The sequence below is a fragment of the Podarcis tiliguerta genome, assembly GCF_965153285.1.
Source record: "Podarcis tiliguerta genome assembly, chromosome: Z".
In the NCBI taxonomy this organism is placed as follows: domain Eukaryota; kingdom Metazoa; phylum Chordata; class Lepidosauria; order Squamata; family Lacertidae; genus Podarcis; species Podarcis tiliguerta.
Window position 1 is genome coordinate 15073035 of NC_139553.1, and position 16342 is coordinate 15089376.

General features: G+C 44.9%; 1 protein-coding gene across 6 annotated transcripts in view; it reads right to left on the reverse strand.

The window, feature by feature from the left end:
* Positions 1-16342, reverse strand: part of STKLD1 (serine/threonine kinase like domain containing 1) — a 40720-nt gene that overhangs the window by 12773 nt on the left and 11605 nt on the right. For 5 of the 6 annotated variants that reach the window (XM_083423614.1, XM_083423618.1, XM_083423615.1 and 2 more), the window contains 8 exons: positions 16083-16187; positions 12064-12108; positions 9860-9934; positions 8904-9008; positions 6243-6313; positions 5980-6095; positions 3898-4010; positions 310-461 (listed from right to left, as the gene is read on the reverse strand). In XM_083423614.1, coding sequence (XP_083279740.1) covers positions 310-461; positions 3898-4010; positions 5980-6095; positions 6243-6313; positions 8904-9008; positions 9860-9934; positions 12064-12108; positions 16083-16187 — 782 coding nt within the window. Of the gene's footprint in view, positions 1-309; positions 462-3897; positions 4011-5979; positions 6096-6242; positions 6314-8903; positions 9009-9777; positions 9935-12063; positions 12109-16082; positions 16188-16342 lie in introns of those variants that run through there. The other variant, XM_083423619.1, reaches the window with a different exon arrangement.

Below are 16342 nucleotides of genomic sequence, written 5' to 3' on the forward strand. Positions count from 1 at the left end.
TAGATTGGGGGCATAAACCATTAAGTTTATCCAACGACCCTCTCTTTCAGTGAACAATGACAGTAACTTCCATAGTTACATCCACACCACACATTTAAAGTCCATTTAAAGCCCATGGCTTTCCCAAATAATCCTGAGAACTGTAGTTTGTTAAGAGTAAAGGGCATTGTAGTGGGAGGGGTAAACTACAATTCCAAGGATTCTTCGGGGGGGGGGGGAGCTGTGACTACTAAAGTGGCATAAATGTCCTTTAAATGCATTGTGTGGGTTATTGGGTGGAGCAAGGGAGAAAACAAACCCAGGACTGACCCTGATGTGGGCCTCATTGTTGGCTCAATTGTCAGCATCCTTAGCAAAAGAGAAGACAGAGGTGTATCCATCTGCTTCATAGTTATCAGGGCTTCTTCCAGGTGACTGCTATTCTCCTTAATGTTACGCAGCAATGAAACTGGATCTTTCACCTAAAAAGAAACTCATGCAAATACACAAAAGGAGCACCTAATAAAATCTGCATATGTTTTCTCTTTACAGACTCATTGTAGCAGAGCTGCTTACGGTGTAGCTGCTGTTCTGAGCATCTTTGGGAGGAACAGTGGGACAAAAATGTAACCAATATTAATATAAGTGTGAGTACTGGTTGGTGCCCTTTGGGACTGGTGGGGCAGAAGGCACTCACACTTATATTATTAGTGGAGCCAGAGCCAATGACACAAGTCCTAGAATGGCAGAACTGAGACTTGAGGCTGCTGGCAGCCAGAGCTGTCCTTTGGATTGGTTGTAAGTAGGAAGGCAGGTAGAAGGGGGTTGGCTGAAGGTAGTGAGGAGGTAGGGCAGTGCTCCACTTGCCTTAATAGACCAGCCTTCATTCGCAGACCCCCTAACTCTTCATACACCAGAGGAGGGATATCTAAAGTGAGCATGGGTTGTTCATAATTCAAATGATGGAAGTGACCTTGCCAACTGGCAAGCCTTTGAACAATTTTATTGTTTCTAAAGGTTCTGCTTTCTTTCACTTCTGGTTTATCACTAAAGTACAGAAAGAAATAGGTCCACAGGAGGGTTACACTTCCTGTAAAGACATACCATAAGTGGTGTCCAAACTTTTTTCAAAGAGGGCCAGATTTGTTGAGCTTTTTTATGATTTTACCTCAAAGTTCATATAATCATAGAATAGAATGATTCTATGAACTTTGGGGTAAAATCATAAATTTTATGATTTTACCCCAAAGTTGTTGAGCTTTCTTTAGGATTTTACCCCAGGAAATAAAGTGCCACAGGGGCCTGATTAAACTGAATGGCGGGCCAGATTAGGCCCCCAAAACGGACTTTGGACAGGCCTGCCCTAAGAGCACCTTAATTTGCTTGCAGCACTACACCTGCCAGAGCTACTTAGCAGGAAGCTATGCCACTGGCACCAGAAAGGCATGATCCAGCCCATGCTAAGTACTTTTAAGTAAAATTTGCTTCAAGGTGAGAAGGAAACAAGGGCCTTAGTTTCTCCCATGATAATCAAAAGTAGTTAATTTTCGCTTATCAGAACTGAAGTTTGTAGTAAAATGTCCAATGGTTTCCCCTTTCCCACACCCAAGATGAGTAACCACCATGCTGAGGTGCTCAATACAATGTTGTGAAGGCTTGAGTGATAAGAAGAATCGGCGCTGTCAGGATAGTGGCCCATCTAGCCCAGGATCCTCTTCTCTCAGTGGCCAACCAGATGCTCCCATGGGAGGCCTACAAGCCAGACATGAGTGTAACACTCTTCCTTCTTGTGGTTTCCAGCAACTGGCATTCAGAAGCAGCGGCATAGCTAGCCACTTAGGTGCCCAGGGCAGCACGTGTGCCTTGCATCCGGGGGTGAGGCGAGCCACCGATGACGGCAAGGTGAGCCAGGGCAGGGTGCACTGCGCGGAGCCTTGCCACTGCCTCCCCCTCAGCTGTAGGTTGGCAGCCTGAGGGGGAGATGGTGGGCTGATGCAAGCCCCACACTGCCATTTTCAGGCAGAGCAGAGCCTGCAAGGCACCCGAGTCACTGTGTCACTCCCAGGAGAGATGTGTGGCTCAGGAGCGCTGCAGGCCCTGCAGTAAGTGCCACTCCCTCGTTCAGAAGCATACTGCCTGACAGTGCCATACATACATACATACATACATACATACAGTGGTGCCTCACAAGACGAAATTAATCCGTTCCGCGAGTCTCTTCGTCTAGCGGTTTTTTCATCTTGCGAAGCAACCCTATTAGCGGCTTAGCGGATTAGCGCTATTAGCGGTTTAGCGGCTATTAGCGGCTATTAAAGGCTTAAGGGATTAGTGGATTAGCTGCTAAAAGGCTATTAGCGGTTTAGTGGCTTAGAAAAAGGGGGTGGGGAGCGGAAGAAAATCTCAAGACTCGCAAGACATTTTCGTCTTGCGAAGCAAGCTCATAGGGAAATTCGTCCTGCGAAGCGCATCGAAAAACGGAAAACCCTTTCGTCTAGCGGGTTTTCCGTCTTGCGAGGCATTCGTCTTGTGGGGTACCACTGTACATACATACATACATACATACATATTGTTACACACCACCCCAATATCTGCTGAGTGATAGCAAAATTCCAAGGGTTCCAGAAACTCATCCAGGATCATGTGTCTGTTTGTTGGAAGTTCAGACATGGCAGAGGCAGTAGAGTTTTAAGATATGTGAGTGTTTTATGCATATATGTAACCTTTAGCTTTCAGTGGAGGGGTGCACAGCAAGAACATCCCAAAATGCTGGCTTATCCTTATGGCAGCATCATCAACATCTTCTTTGCTCTGCAGCTTATCTTGGTCTCCAGGGCACATACAAGCATACTTTCTTCTCTGCTTCCTGATACTATCTCCCCTAATTCTGCTGTTTCCAAAAGTAATCCCCCTTTATTCATTTGTATTCTAATATTCAGTTCTTTTGATGCTTTGACCTCATCAACACTTGTTGATTGACTAGCATTAAGGTAAAAGGTAAAGGTAAAGGACTCCTGGATGGTTTAAGTTTGGTCAAAGGCAACTATGGGGTTGCAACGCTTATCTCGCTTTCAGGCTGAGGCATTTGTCCACAGACAGCTTTCCAGGTCATGTGGCCAACATGACTAAATTGCTTCTGGCACAACGTGACACCTTGATGTAAACCAGAGCACATGGAAACGCCATTTATCTTCCCTCTGCACCGATACCTATTTATCTACTTGCACTGGTGTGCTTTTGAACTGCTAGGTTGTCAGGAGCTGGGACAGAGCAACGGGAGCTCACCCCGTTGTAGGGATTTGAACTGCTGACCTTCTGGATCAGCAAGCCCAAGAGGCTCAGTGGATTAGACTACAGCACCACCTGAGTCCCTGTACTGGGATTAATGGCTAGTACACACTTACAATGCTTACCTAGGTTAATTGAATTTTCACATGCTAATTGATGATGCTCATATTTAGGTCCACACACATATTCCAATACACATGGATCTTGATTGCATTCTCAAGGCCTTATATTTATGTGTTTATACATAAATGCTAATTAAGCACCTCAAACCTGTTACATTAACCCCTTCTAATAAACACTGAGATAGTCTTATAACACATCCCAGTTATAACATACAAGTTATAATTAAATCCTAATATTTACAAAATCCAATTATTTAGCAGAATAGATCTATTATCATTTACATAACAGAGGGGGTACAATCGATATCTATATCTATCGTAGGCATCTCCAATGTTGGAGGCAGCATGCTTCTGGATACCAGTTGGAGATACCTTTATATATATACTGTTGGTAGGTTTCTGAATATCAGTCACTGAAAACTGCATGCTGTGTGTATTTAATGTAACCATCTCTCAAAAGAGCCAACTCTGAACACCGTCACAGTACTGTTAAAGGGGAAATGTACCGTACTTTCACACAGGAGATCATGTCGAGAAGAATACAGCCAAGAGACCAGATGTCAGATTTGTCACTGAAAGAAAATTTGAGTGCCTCTGGAGCCATCCAGGATTTGAAAGGAGGATCTGTGGGAAGAAAAGCCAGGGGTGTGATTTATTTGTTTATTTTTATCCCTTGTAACTTTTCCTTTGTAACCAAGAGTAACATCTCTTTGGAGGTGGAACAATATTCCACCAGAAGGCAACAACTGAATACATATTTTTGTTTTGTAAATGTTTTCTAGCTAGATGGGGGGGGGGGGGGGAAGGTCTGTGCTTTATGTGCTAATGTTAATTTTGTTCAATTTTTAAACCTATCTTCAATCGCTGCTTTGTACCATTTTTGTGATATGTTTGTAAATCGCCTTGAGACGTTTATAAAAGGCAATTCATACATTTAATAAAATGAAGAGCCAGTGTGGCATGGTGGTTAGAGTGCCAGACTAGAACCTGATAGATAAATCCCAACTCGGGCATAAAGCTTCCCAGCTGACCCTGGGCCAGTCACTGCCTCTCAGCCTAATCTACCTTCCAGGGTTGTTGTGGGAATTAAATGAGGAGGGGGAGAACCATGTACCCCACGCTGAGTTCCTTAGACAAAAAGATGGCCTATAAATGCAATGAAATAAAGAAAGATAGCGGTTTTCAAGCTTTCCACATTCAGAGAACCATTTCTACACCTTATCTGTAAAAGAACCCGCAAAACATTCTAAGGATGCCATTCAGTTTGCATGGGGCACTGCGGAGGTCTGTCAGTTTGTTTCTGGGCCTTATTTAAGGTGCCCGTGGTAGTGGTTAAAGCCCTGAATGACTTAGGCTCCAAATATTTGGAAGACTGCCTCCTTGCCTACAGTCCCTCCTGGGCAGTGCCCCCCCCAAAATGTTTAAGGGTACTCTCATTTTCCTACTCATATTGAAATACTGCCCCTCAATGAGGCCAAACTTAGATTCACAAAATGTTTTAGGGTATGCGTCCCCCTGCATCCCCCCAGAAAAAAAGCACTGCTCCTGGGTACTAAGATCAGTAAAGTGGGGGCCCTCTTGGTAGTCCTCATAAATGTGGGATGGTGTTGGCCTAGGAGAGCAGTCACCTAGGTTGTGTAACTCCCTCCCCACAGAGATTTATTTGCCATGCTCATTATAAAACTTTCAGGGAATGGTGAACACGAGCCTTTGTACTCTGACCTTTTGACACCTAACATGTGTATTTTCAGGACCCACCCTATTCCTGTGGCTGCAATATGTTTTAATGGTCTTTAATGCTGAACTTTAAATTGTTAAAACCTTGCTTGTGAAGGGACAGGTAATAATAATAATGTCGCTGTAACTTAGGGTTGCCATATTTTGAAGGGCAAAAAAGAGGGTATATCTTCTGACTTTTAACTATGGATCCCTATGACAACTCTCATTTTATATACCCATGATAAGGAGAACGTGTCCTTGAAAAAGAGGACATATGGCAACCCAATGTGTTGCTTCACATGAGGTGACAGAACAGCTTAAAACAGGGACAGGGAGTCTGGCCCTCTGTATATGTTGTTGGAACTTCCATCAAGTCTCGGAGTAGACCCATTTCAATTACCAGTAATAAGTTGGTCAGTTCAGTTAATTTAAATGACTTTCCTCTGAATAGGATTAAAACTGGATACAACCCATTGTAACGTATTGGATGTGAATATGTTCTGACAATATGAGCACATGTCTATTGCACTGAGACTCACTAACCATCTACACCATACATTTAATGTACATTTAAAGCATATGGCTTCCCCCAAATAATTTTGGGAAATTCTAATTTAGGTGCTGGGAATTGCAATTCTGTGAACTGGAATTCCCAAGATTCATTGGGGGAAGTATTGCACTTTAAATGTATGGTGTGGCCCACTCCACATACATGTCAAACTACCATTACTAAACTACATATACTTTAACGTTCTTCTAGATGCTAACAATGTCATGTCATAAGGAAATATTTTCTCCTTGACCTTATATTTTCAAAAACCCCACAGTCTTTCTGAAGAACAAGGCTGCTGAAAAATTAACAACACATTGCTACCTTCTTCCACCCTAATCTTCCATTTCATCTCATCCTTCATGAGCGTTTCCGTGCTGAAATCACCAAGCACGAAAGATGCCTTGTCATCTAAAAGGATGTTGGATGGTTTGAGGTTTCTGAAACACAGCAGAGTTGTTTTTACAGCATGTTGAAACAGAGTTGCAGCCATGTTAAGAGTTTGTTCGTTAAAAGACATTAGGTTTTGCACTACAAACTACTGCAGATAAATAACAAAACAATATTTTGAAAAACTGACACCTCACCTGTGAAAAATGGTTTGTTTGTGGATGTAAACTAAAGCATCCACCATCTGCCCCAGAAACATTTTAATCACCTATGGAAAGAAATATATGAAATGATGAGGACATAATATACAGAAGAAAAGTTTGCTGTCATGCCATGTTAAAGTCTTGAGAAATTCTTTCCCTCCTGTTGGCCCTTGACAAAGAAAGGGTGGACAATGGGAATAATGCTCTTCCTTCCGTAGCAACATTTGCCCACATCCTGTTTTCTGATTGTGCTATCATGCCTTACCTCAACATAGATTTTTGCCATGAAACATGCCAAGAGTAGGCTGAGCCTGTGAGTGACAACACCTAGAATCAGGTCCCAGAAGTGGACATTCTCTCAACAGTTCCTGTGGTTAATGCCCACAAGGAGTTTGTGTACTTAACTACCCAGGCATAACACTGGTCAACAACTGTCAGGGGTTCTGTAAATTTGTTGTCTGCGTTTTTTTCAGTTGATTTAGGATGAATCTGATGCGCTGAATCCAAAAATCACATTGGTTTTGCTCAATCAGGTCAAGTTTTTGAGCTATGGCCACATGTCTTTTTTTACGTTTTTGTTCACATGTACGCTTGCGTGGAGCATTTTAAAAGAAGTTGGTGGGGGTAAATTGCCATGTCAAATAATTGTTTTTATTGGAAATAATTATTTTAATGACAAGAAGTATTCAGGTCCGATAGTTCTGGGTGATTATGTCGAAAAGGGATCAGTTTGAAGTCATAAAACCTCAAAATCTTCCATAAATTGGTGCGGCTGGGATCAACAGAAAGAACCGGAGCAGCCTCAAGTATACTGATCTTCAATCAGCACGTCGTCCTGTAGCTCATTGTGATGAAATTCCAGTGCCTATCTTTGGAGAACTTCCTGACATTAGTGACGAAGATGCCTCCAGTGTTGAAGGACATGAAGAAGAAGAAGTGGTTCTTGAAGATGATGCTCCACATCCATTTCCCCAAAAGCAGTTGAATGATCTAGTTCACGACCTCAGCTTGTCAAAGGACTCTGCTGAACTGTTGGCATCCAGATTGAAGGAAAAAAACCTCCTCTCTGACAGTGCTCGCACCAGCTTCTTCCGCAACAGGCATCGAGAGTACCTCCGTTATTTCTCAGAAGAGAAGGACTTGGTGTACTGTGCAGATATTGCGCAGCTTCTGCTCAAGCTTGGAGTGCCACAGTACGAACCCAAAGATTGGAGATTGTTTCTTGACAGCAGCAAGCGATCACTGAAATGTGTTCGGCTACACAATGGCAACCAATTTGCCTCTATACCCCTGGCTCACTCGAGTACACTGAAGGAGAACTATGAAGCGGTGAAGTATGTGCTGGAGAAAATTGGTTATGATCAGCATAAGTGGTTTATTTGTGTTGACCTGAAGATGGTGAACTTTTTGTTGGGACAACAGTCTGGCTTCACCAAGTACCCATGTTTTCTGTGCATGTGGGAAAGTAGGGACCCTGCTCAGCATTACACGAAGAAGGACTGGCCTGTGCGGGAGGCACAGCCTTGCAAAGAAAGGAACGTCATCAACAACCCTCTGGTGGACAGAGACAGAATACTCTTCCCACCGCTGCACATCAAGTTCGGCTTAAACAAGTAGTTCACCAAGGCTCTGGACAAGGATGGTGACTGCTTCACTTACTTGTGCCAGGCTTTTCCAGGATTGACCATGGAGAAGTTGAAAGCTGGCATCTTTGACAGTCCTCAGACCCATCAGCTCATCAGAGTTCGGAAACTCAATGAACGAAGTGGAACTGGAAGCGTGGAAGGCATTTGTTCTGGTAGTGAAGAACTTTCTTGGCAACAATAAGGCCAGAAACTACGCAGAACTTGTCAACAACATGCTGACTGCTTTCAGAAACCTGGGCTGCAACATGAGCGTCAAGATGCACTACCTATTTTCACATATGGACCGGATTCCTGAGAAACTGGGTTCAATGAGTGACGAGCAGGGGGAGAGATTCCATCAGGACATGAAAGAGATGGAGACCAGGTATCAGGGTCACTGGGACACAGTCATGATGGCTGACTACTGTTGGACTCTGAAGAGAGACCTCCCTGCCGCTGAGCATTCCAGGAGTTCCAAGAAACGGAAGTTCAACCCCTGAAGTTTGAAAAATGGTGAAGCAACATGCAATTTACGTGTACTTACCTTTATCAATGCCCAACATTCAGTTTACAGTAAACCTGACCTGATGGAGAGAAACGGATGCCATTTCCTGATTCAGCAGTGCAAAAATACCCTAAATCAGTTGCAGAAATCTAGACAACATTCAAAAAGTAAAAAATTGTTACCCAGTGAGTAGCTGTAAAAACTATGCAGGCGAACTATATATTCAGTATAACCAGTCTTAGGCATGTCCCTGGGACTGGAGCAAACAAAGGAAATGCCTGCCCTCATGGCTGGTCCATGGCTCCTTCCTCTTCAGGAGGAAAAAATGACATCACACAGAGCCTTCTCTACCAATTGCTTTTCTATGGCCTGAGTATCTGCCTATCAGCTACAAAGCTCTGTGGACCTAGCCCCTTCTAATGCTAACCAGCAAGAATATGCACTTGTTAGGTTTGGCTGCTAACCTCCCACAATTAATACTATTTGTATTATACATATTTGTTAAATAAAAACATTATTTTCTACCTTCTTTTTAATTTTCTCAGGTTTTTGCCTCTTGGCCTTGATCAGAGATGAAAGATCCCCTTGATCTGAATAACGCATCACCAGACAAAGAAAGAGGGAGGAAATCTGCATGCAACAGGATGAAGATGAAAATCACTGTGCCACTTTAGTTAAGGGGTTTCAAAGTTTATCACAGTAAGGCTTCCTACACCAGTTTCAGCCCAGTGTGGGGAAGGGGGATGCTAACAACACAGTACAGTAGTACCTCGGGTTACATACACTTCAGGTTACATACGCTTCACGTTACAGACTCCGCTAACCCAGAAACAGTACCTCGGGTTAAGAACTTTGCTTCAGGATGAGAACAGAAATCGTGGTCCGGCAGCGCGGCAGAAGCAGGAGGCCCCATTAGCTAAAGTGGTGCTTCAGGTTAAGAATAGTTTCAGCTTAAGAACGGACCTCTGGAACGAATTAAGTACTTAACCCGAGGTACCACTGTACAGGCTTTTCCAAGTGAAACTAATAACCCAATCTTGCAGGCAAGAAATCCCAGGACTTGCACTCTACCTAGGTGTGTGTGGTCCGGCCTCTTCATGTGATAATTTGGCAGAGCTTCTCCCTAACGTGAGACTTTTTGTAAGTTCAAGTAATTTGACAAAATAAATAAATGGGGATGCATTCAAATATTTTTCTCCCCCCCCCCTCCTCCCCTCCCCAACCTAAGGTAGTACAATCCAGTAGTAGGGAAATCACAGATCTACCCACTATGGGGAATATGAACCTGGGTCTCTATGGTATGGATCATTTTTATTTAAAGTCATCCACTGGACTACACTGATATGGATTCAGAAGCAACACATCCCTGGATCACCAGTTTAGAGCTGCTGCAATTTACCTGGGAGCAAGTCTCATTGAATTCAGGAAACTTAATCTTTCCAGTAAGCGTATATACCATAGTAGCCTTAGGAAATTGTCACCTGGTTGTCCCAGATGATGAAAAATTCTTTGTAGCTGCAGATGTTCTGATGATTCAGCTTCAGCAGTTCCATGGCCTTTCAGAAAAATGATGAGAAAGGTTCTATGGTAAACTATTACAATTTAAGCTAAACTGGGGCGGTCCCTAGTTTGCCAAATTTCTCCTCTTGATTCAGTCATGCTGCTGGATGCTATACAACTGATTTCAGCAGACCATGCTCTCATGAAACTGTGCTTAGGATCACACCTTAACTTCTTTTTTAGGGGAGGAAGGGATTGGGAGTTCAGCCACCTTCCAAGCTAAGATAGATCTAAGGTTTGTAATAATCCTCACCTAGATTTAGAGAGGGATCCTAGCTCTGCAACAGATTTCCAGTTACTCTGCCATGGGACTCCACCCTTTCCACATCTGGAAAATGCAATTCTAAAATTACAGGAGAGTAACTAATCATATAGGCAGCACCGGGCGGGGAGGAAAGCACCCTCTAACAAGGAACTTGCTCCTCAACTTGCCCCCCATTTCTAAACTATCGTTAACATATGCTGCAATTTTTCTTTCTTGCCAGCCCAGAAATATCCTTAGTCTCTTCTGTGCCATCCCCAGAATTTTGTGTGTGTGTGTTGCCACTGACTAATCAGGGATGTAATTATAAGTTTAAGCCTGCAGATGTGACTGGTGCAGGGGCTTGGTGTTTCTAATTTTTGTCAAGTGGCTAGACTCTTTAGGCACTTAATAATAAAAACTAATAATATCAGAGGCAGCTTTGAGAAACCTGAGTCCATGAGTAAATTAAAAAAGCCAGTTCCATAGCTCTGTGGTCTGAAGTTGGCTTGTTTTGAAATCAACCCCTGTTCCTGATTCACAGGTAATAGCCCAGCTTCTTTGAAAGTAGAGGTGTAAGAAGAAAAGCTGTTTCCATTCCAACCTATATTTCTCACAATCAGCACTGCTTCCATTTCGCTTCCACCAAATATGACATTATTCATCACACTGTCCCCTACTTAATGCAACTTACATAACTTACATTCATTTCAATGTAAAGGACATATCAGAAGAATGGTAAGACAACCTTTATTAATTGTATATTGTTAGTAAACTTTAAAAAAACCCAACAACTATGATGTGTACAAGTACCAGTCATTAATTTGCATAACTGGTTTCCATTCTTGACCACAGACAACACACAAACTGCAGCAATTTAGTCATGTCTATCAATTTCAATGGGCCTACTCTGAGTAGGACTAACCATTGATAAATCCCTTGTGGTTTCCTGCATGAAGTCCAGAAGGGTAGCTTAGTGTGTTGTAGCAGAACCAACAGTAATGTGCTGTTCTAAAAACAAATAAATGTATTGTGCCATATGCTTTCATAAATTAGGAATAGGCCACAGATCAGTGGTAGAGCATCAGTTTGCATGCAGAAGATCCCAGGATCAATCCCCAGGTAAAGCTGGCAATGTATCCTGCCTGAAACGCTCGAGAATCACTGCCATTCAGCATAGACAATGTTGAGCCAGATGGTTGGTTGGTCTGACACTATACCACAGATAAGCAAGATCCTACTTCCATTGGCGTAGGAAGGGGGGTGCAGTGGGTGCAGGTCGCCCTGGGTGTCATCATTGGGGGGGGTGTGACAAAATGGCAAAAATATGTCTTTTTGAAAAAACAACTCCCACACTCACCGCATGCCCCTTCCTACGCCACTGCAGAAACACTCTCCCCTTGAGTGATTTCCAGAAACCAGAAGTGTTGCTGCCTCCAACTTTGCAGGCAGAGCACAGCCTTTATGGCTAGTAGACTTCAACAGCCCTCTCCTCCATGAATCTGTCTAATCTGGAGGAGTAGATAGGTAATGCCGGGGGGGGGGGGCACTGGGTGTCACACTGCGGGGCCTGCAGTGTGCCTGAGCCACGCGTCTCTCCTGAGGAGGAGGCAGTAGCTGGACTGCCTGCAAGCTCCGAGTTTTTTCGAGCAGCACAGGGCTTGCGTCTGCCCACCACCTCAGCCACCCTACAGCTGAGGAGGAGGCTGCAGAGAGGCTCCAGGCAGCACGCCCTGTCTTGGCTCACCCCGCCCCCCATGGGTGGCTTGCCCCACCCCAGGTTGCAGGGCACGCATGCCACCCCGGGCACCCGAGCGGCTAGCTACTCCGCTGTCTACTTCACCCAATGTGTGAAATAAAAAAGGATGATTAAGAGAAAGCTACCTCTTGGAGAGCATCATTTGCTTGCTTTTCATCAATGCATTCAACCTGCACAAAACAACAAAGAAGTTGTTAAAAGTAGAACAACTTATTATCCACTCCAGACACTTAAGGCACATTCAATACACTTAAACATTTAACACACATTTAAAGCACATGGTTTCCCCCAAGGAATCCTGTGGGATGTAGTTTCACTCTCAGAGAGCCGTAATACCCAGCAGTCTTAACAAACTACAATATAAAGCAGTTTTCTATCTTGCATTCCTATCTTCGGATGCGGATGGTGCTATGGTCTAAGCCACTGAGCCTCATGGGCTTGCTGATCAGAAGGTTGGCAGTTCAAATCCACGTAAAGGGGTGAGCTTCCGTCAGTGGCAGAGCTTCATGCTCCAGCACCAGGGGGCAGAGAGCAGGCAGGGGCTGGGCACGCGTCCTGGGGGCATGGTGCCCAATGCTGGCGGGGGAGCAGCCACGATGGCACGCCACCGGGATCACACTGCCAGGGGTGATGCGCTCCCCCTGCACGCCTCTTCCTCTGCCAGTGGCTCCTGTTGCTCTGTCCCAGCTTCTGCCAACCTAGTAATTTGAAAGCATAGCAGTGCAAATAGATAAATAGGTATCACTGAGGCAGGAAGGTAAACAGTGTTTCTGTGCGCTCTGGCTTCCTTCACGGTGTTCCGTTGTGCCAGAAGCAGTTTAGTCATGCTGGCCACATGACCCAGAAAGCTGTCTGTGAACAAATGCTGGCTCCCTCAGCCTGAAGTAAGCTGAGCACTGCACCCTATAGTCGCCTTTGACTGGACTTAACCGTCCAGGGGTCCTTTACCTTTACCTTGCCTTTGGAATTACAACTCAGAAGTCCTTCTCTCTAACTCTGAATGTCTCTAGATAATGACTGTGGCCAGTGCCAGATTTACGTATAAGCTAAACAAGTTATAGCTTAGGGCCCCACTCTCTTGGGGGCCCAAAAAAAGGGAAAAAACAACTGGATGTGCATTTCCAAAATATAAGATAAAAAACAAAAATAAAACCTACATACAGCAACAGTGTTTTGTGTTGTGTAGCCTCCTATGAAGTAAGTAATGTGCCCTGCCTGCTAGCCTGCTGCCTAAAATATCACTGATTTGCTCATTTCTATATCAATTACTTTGATAAAATACATACCGTATTTTTCGCCCTATAGGGCGCACTGGTCCATAGGGCGCACTTATTTTTGGGGGGGGGAAATAAAGAAAAAAAATTATTCCCCCCCCCCGAGCTTGTGGGGCTGGGGGCGGGGAAAGCCCGAGCTTTCCCCAACCCCAGCCCCCGGAACGGGTGCGGGAACGATGGCGAGGTTGTGCTCAACCTCGCCATCGCTCCCGGAGCTTGCTGCTATCCGAAGCCAGGGGAGCGCGGCGCTGTAGCACGCTGCGCACCCCGGGCTTAGGGCAACTATCTGCAAGCCTGCGGCGCCCGGCGGGAACTCCCTCCGGGCGCCGCAGGCTTGTGGATAGCTGCCCTAAGCCCGGGGTGCACAGTGTCGCGCTCCCTGGACTTCAGGCTGCAAGCACCTATCCGCAAGCCTGCGGAGCCCGCGGGAACTCCCGCTGGGCACCGCAGGCTTGCGCATAGCTGCCCTAAGCCCGGGGTGCACAGTGCCGTGCTCCCCGGGCTTCGGGCTGCAGGCAGCTATCCGCAAGCTATCAAAGCCTTTGGAGGCCGCGGGAGTTCCCGCACCAACCCCTCTCGCTCTCCAGGCTTCAGCGAAAGCCTGCATTCGCCCCATAGGACGCACACACATTTCCCCTTCATTTTTGGAGGGAAAAAAGTGCGTCCTATAGGGCGAAAAATATGGTATTTTGTTATGTGCAAATGGCTTTGGATACCTATTAGGTCCATAAATTACCATATAGCATATATTCAACACAAAAACCAGCAACAATTTGTTGTTGACAAAGGACAGCTGGAACCGCCAACTTTCTGATCGGCAAGCCCACGTCCCCTAAATCCAGCCCTGATTATGGCTATTCAGTGAAGAAAAGAGACTCTTTACATGTCCCAGCAGCATTGAGCCCTGGCATTTCATTTGACATTACTGAGTATGGTAAATATCTCTCTGTGTGGTTATATGAAGTATTTTTATTTTTTTTACTGCAAACCATATAGACTGAGAAGTAAACAGGTCATACATTTCTGAATAAATATCAAAAATAAATATTATACAGTACACACCCACATATAAGCAGGTTCCCAGGCTAAACCCTGCTGAATGCTTGTTTGTATTAAGTCCTGGCTATTACACAACAGATAAAATGGACTGGTGAGAATATGTAAGTCCTTTTACTCTACTAATGTTCTGATTGTTAATAAAATAATACATTTTGTAACAGAAGCCAAGTGGCTGTTGATGAATATGTGGTTTTTCATACAGCCAATATGGTGTAACGGTTAGGTTGTCAGACTCGGACTTAGGAAACCAGAGTTCCCCTACTTGACCATGAAGCTCACTGGGTATGACTTTGAGCCAGCCCTGCCTCTCAGCCTAACCTACCTCACAGGTTGTTGTGTTAAATAAGGAGGGAGATAGAACCATATATGCCACCATGAAGTCCTGGGAGAAATAGGTGGGATATAAATACAGTGGTACCTCGGGTTACATATGCTTCAGGTTACATACGCTTCAGGTTACAGACTCCGCTAACCCAGAAATAGGGCTTCAGGTTAAGAACTTTGCTTCAGGATGAGAACAGAAATCATGCTCCGGCGACGCAGCAGCAGCAGGAAGTCCCATTAGCTAAAGTGGTGCTTCAGGTTAAGAACAGTTTCAGGTTAAGAACGGACCTCCGGAACGAATTAAGTACTTAACCTGAGGTACCACTGTAATAGAATCATAGAGTTGGAAGAGACCCCTCTAGGCTCATCTAGTCCAACTCTCTGCAATGTAGGATTCACAGGTAAAGAATCCCTGACAGATGACCATCTCTTTAAAAACCTTCAATGAAGGACAGCCCACCACCTTCCAAGGTAGTCCATTCCACTGTCAAACAGCTCTTACTGTCAGAAAATTCTTCCTAAGATTTAGTTGCAATCTCCTTCATTGTCTGTGAAGACACCGATTTGGGTTCTATCCTCCAGAGCAGCAGAAAACAAGTTTGGTCCATCCTCCATGTGACAGCCCTTTAGATATTTGATGATGGCTATCCTTCCCACTTCCAGTATTCTTTTATCCAGGCTAAACATGTCCAGCGGTACGCGGGTGGCGCTGTGGGTAAAACCTCAGTGCCTAGGACTTGCCGATCGTATGGTCGGCGGTTTGAATCCCCGCGGCGGGGTGAGCTCCCGTCGTTCAGTCCCAGCTCTTGCCCACCTAGCAGTTCGAAAGCACTCTTAAGTGCAAGTAGATAAATAGGGATCCCTTTATAGCGGGAAGGTAACAGCGTTTCCGTGTGCTGCGCTGGTGCTGGCTCACCAGCTGCAGCTTCGTCACGCTGGCCACGTGACCCGGAAGTGTCTTTGGACGGCGCCGGCTCACAGCCTCTAGAGCGAGATGAGCATGCAACCCTAGAGTCGGACACGATTGGCCCATACGGGCAGGGGTACCTTTACCATTACCTAAACATGCCCAACTCCCTTCACTTTTCCTCCTAAGGCCTGGTTTCCAGACACTCAATCATCCTGGTGACCCTTCTCTCCACACCTTCCAAGTTGTCAATATCCTCCTTAAATTGTGTTGCCCAGAACTGGACACTGTACTCCAGGTGAGGGCTGACCAAGGCAAAATAGAGTGATGCTATAACTTCCCTTGATCTGGACTTGATACTGTACTTCAGTTGATGCAACCTAGGATTGCATTAGCGGTTTTTGCTGCTGCGTCACACAATTGACTCATCTTAAGCTTGTTGTCAACTAAGACCTTTAGATCCACATGTACTCCTGTCAAGCCACGTGTCCCCCATCCTTGCAATCAATCAAATCAGATAAAATAAAATAAAATCACTGGAGACACATCTTGTCATAAAGACCCTTGCTCCTCCCCTTACCTTTTTCATAATATACTTCTTTCTGCTGCCATCTTTTTCTTTCTCCACTTTTGATTCCACTATCAGCATTGTCCCAAGGGCCCCATGAGGCAGCGTATTCAGAATCTGTAAGGAATAGTAGATGTATGTAAGGCAAGTGGTTGAAGGACAGTGGGACCACCTTAAAGGCACCATACTTCCTCAAGAGAAGACAGATACATTTCAGCTACGCACAGAGTGCTTGTTATCCAGATCACAATATATTGTGAAGAAATAAATTG